This window comes from Glycine max, chromosome 13, assembly GCF_000004515.6.
Source record: "Glycine max cultivar Williams 82 chromosome 13, Glycine_max_v4.0, whole genome shotgun sequence".
Taxonomy (NCBI): Eukaryota; Viridiplantae; Streptophyta; class Magnoliopsida; order Fabales; family Fabaceae; genus Glycine; species Glycine max.
In genome coordinates, this window is record NC_038249.2 from 27,736,775 (window position 1) to 27,737,578 (window position 804).

General features: G+C 35.6%; 1 protein-coding gene across 1 annotated transcript; it reads left to right on the top strand.

Annotated features, from left to right (window-relative positions):
• The first annotated feature begins 141 nt into the window (after positions 1–141).
• On the top strand, positions 142–804 carry LOC100818617 (basic blue protein). Its single transcript, XM_003541459.5, has 2 exons — positions 142–310; positions 599–804. Exons 1-2 carry the CDS (start codon positions 142–144, stop codon positions 802–804), a joined length of 375 nt encoding a protein of 124 aa, XP_003541507.3.

The window sequence follows — 804 nt, forward strand, 5'->3', positions numbered from 1 at the left end:
AATTAATTGTGCTTTTAATTAATTATTCAATGACCGGGGTCTGGAACATTCCTGAATCGTATATAAAACCCTTCCTTGACTCTTTGTTTGAATCACAATACTCTGAATTGGTGTTTTGTGATACTATCGATGGTAAAAAAAATGGCTCAGGGAAGAAGCAGTGCTGCAACAATGCTATTGTTATGTATGTTAGTGCTTTACTCTGAGATGGTTCATGCAGCCACCTATGTGGTTGGTGATGCAACTGGTTGGGCGTATAATGTCAATAACTGGCCTAATGGAAAGAGTTTTAAGGCTGGTGATATACTCGGTTAGTATCATCCTAGTTTTGTTATTCTGTTTTTCCAAACATATATATATTTTGTTGGAAATTCAAACCTTAATTAATTTACCACGGTTCGAGAGATTAATTCGTTCGTTAATAAGTGTTGACAAAAAAATGAAGACTTTATTGATGTAGGTAGTTTCGTTTATTGATTATAGACACACTTACACTAGATTAATTTAGTCTTTAATCACATATATTTTCTTACACGGACTTAATTATTTTCTTAGACATGCCTCCTTTTTATTCATTATTATTGTTTTGTACGTGCAGAATTCAAATATAGTCCTTTCGCTCACAACGTGATACAAGTGGACGAGTTTGGATACAATACATGCATTCCTACATTCAACTCAAGATTGTTCTTTTCAGGAGATGATCACATCCAGCTTGCCAAGGGTCTAAACTACTTCATCTGCGGTTTTCCTGGTCACTGCCAGCTGCATGGGATGAGAATAGCAGTCAATGCTACTGCATGA

Excerpts from the sequence above, each read along its gene's own strand:
- LOC100818617 (XM_003541459.5), top strand. The coding sequence starts at position 142 with ATGGCTCAGGGAAGAAGCAGTGCTGCAACAATGCTATTGTTATGTATG. Across the intron at positions 311-598 it reads TAAGGCTGGTGATATACTCG|AATTCAAATATAGTCCTTTC; the intron begins GTTAGTATCATC and ends TTGTACGTGCAG.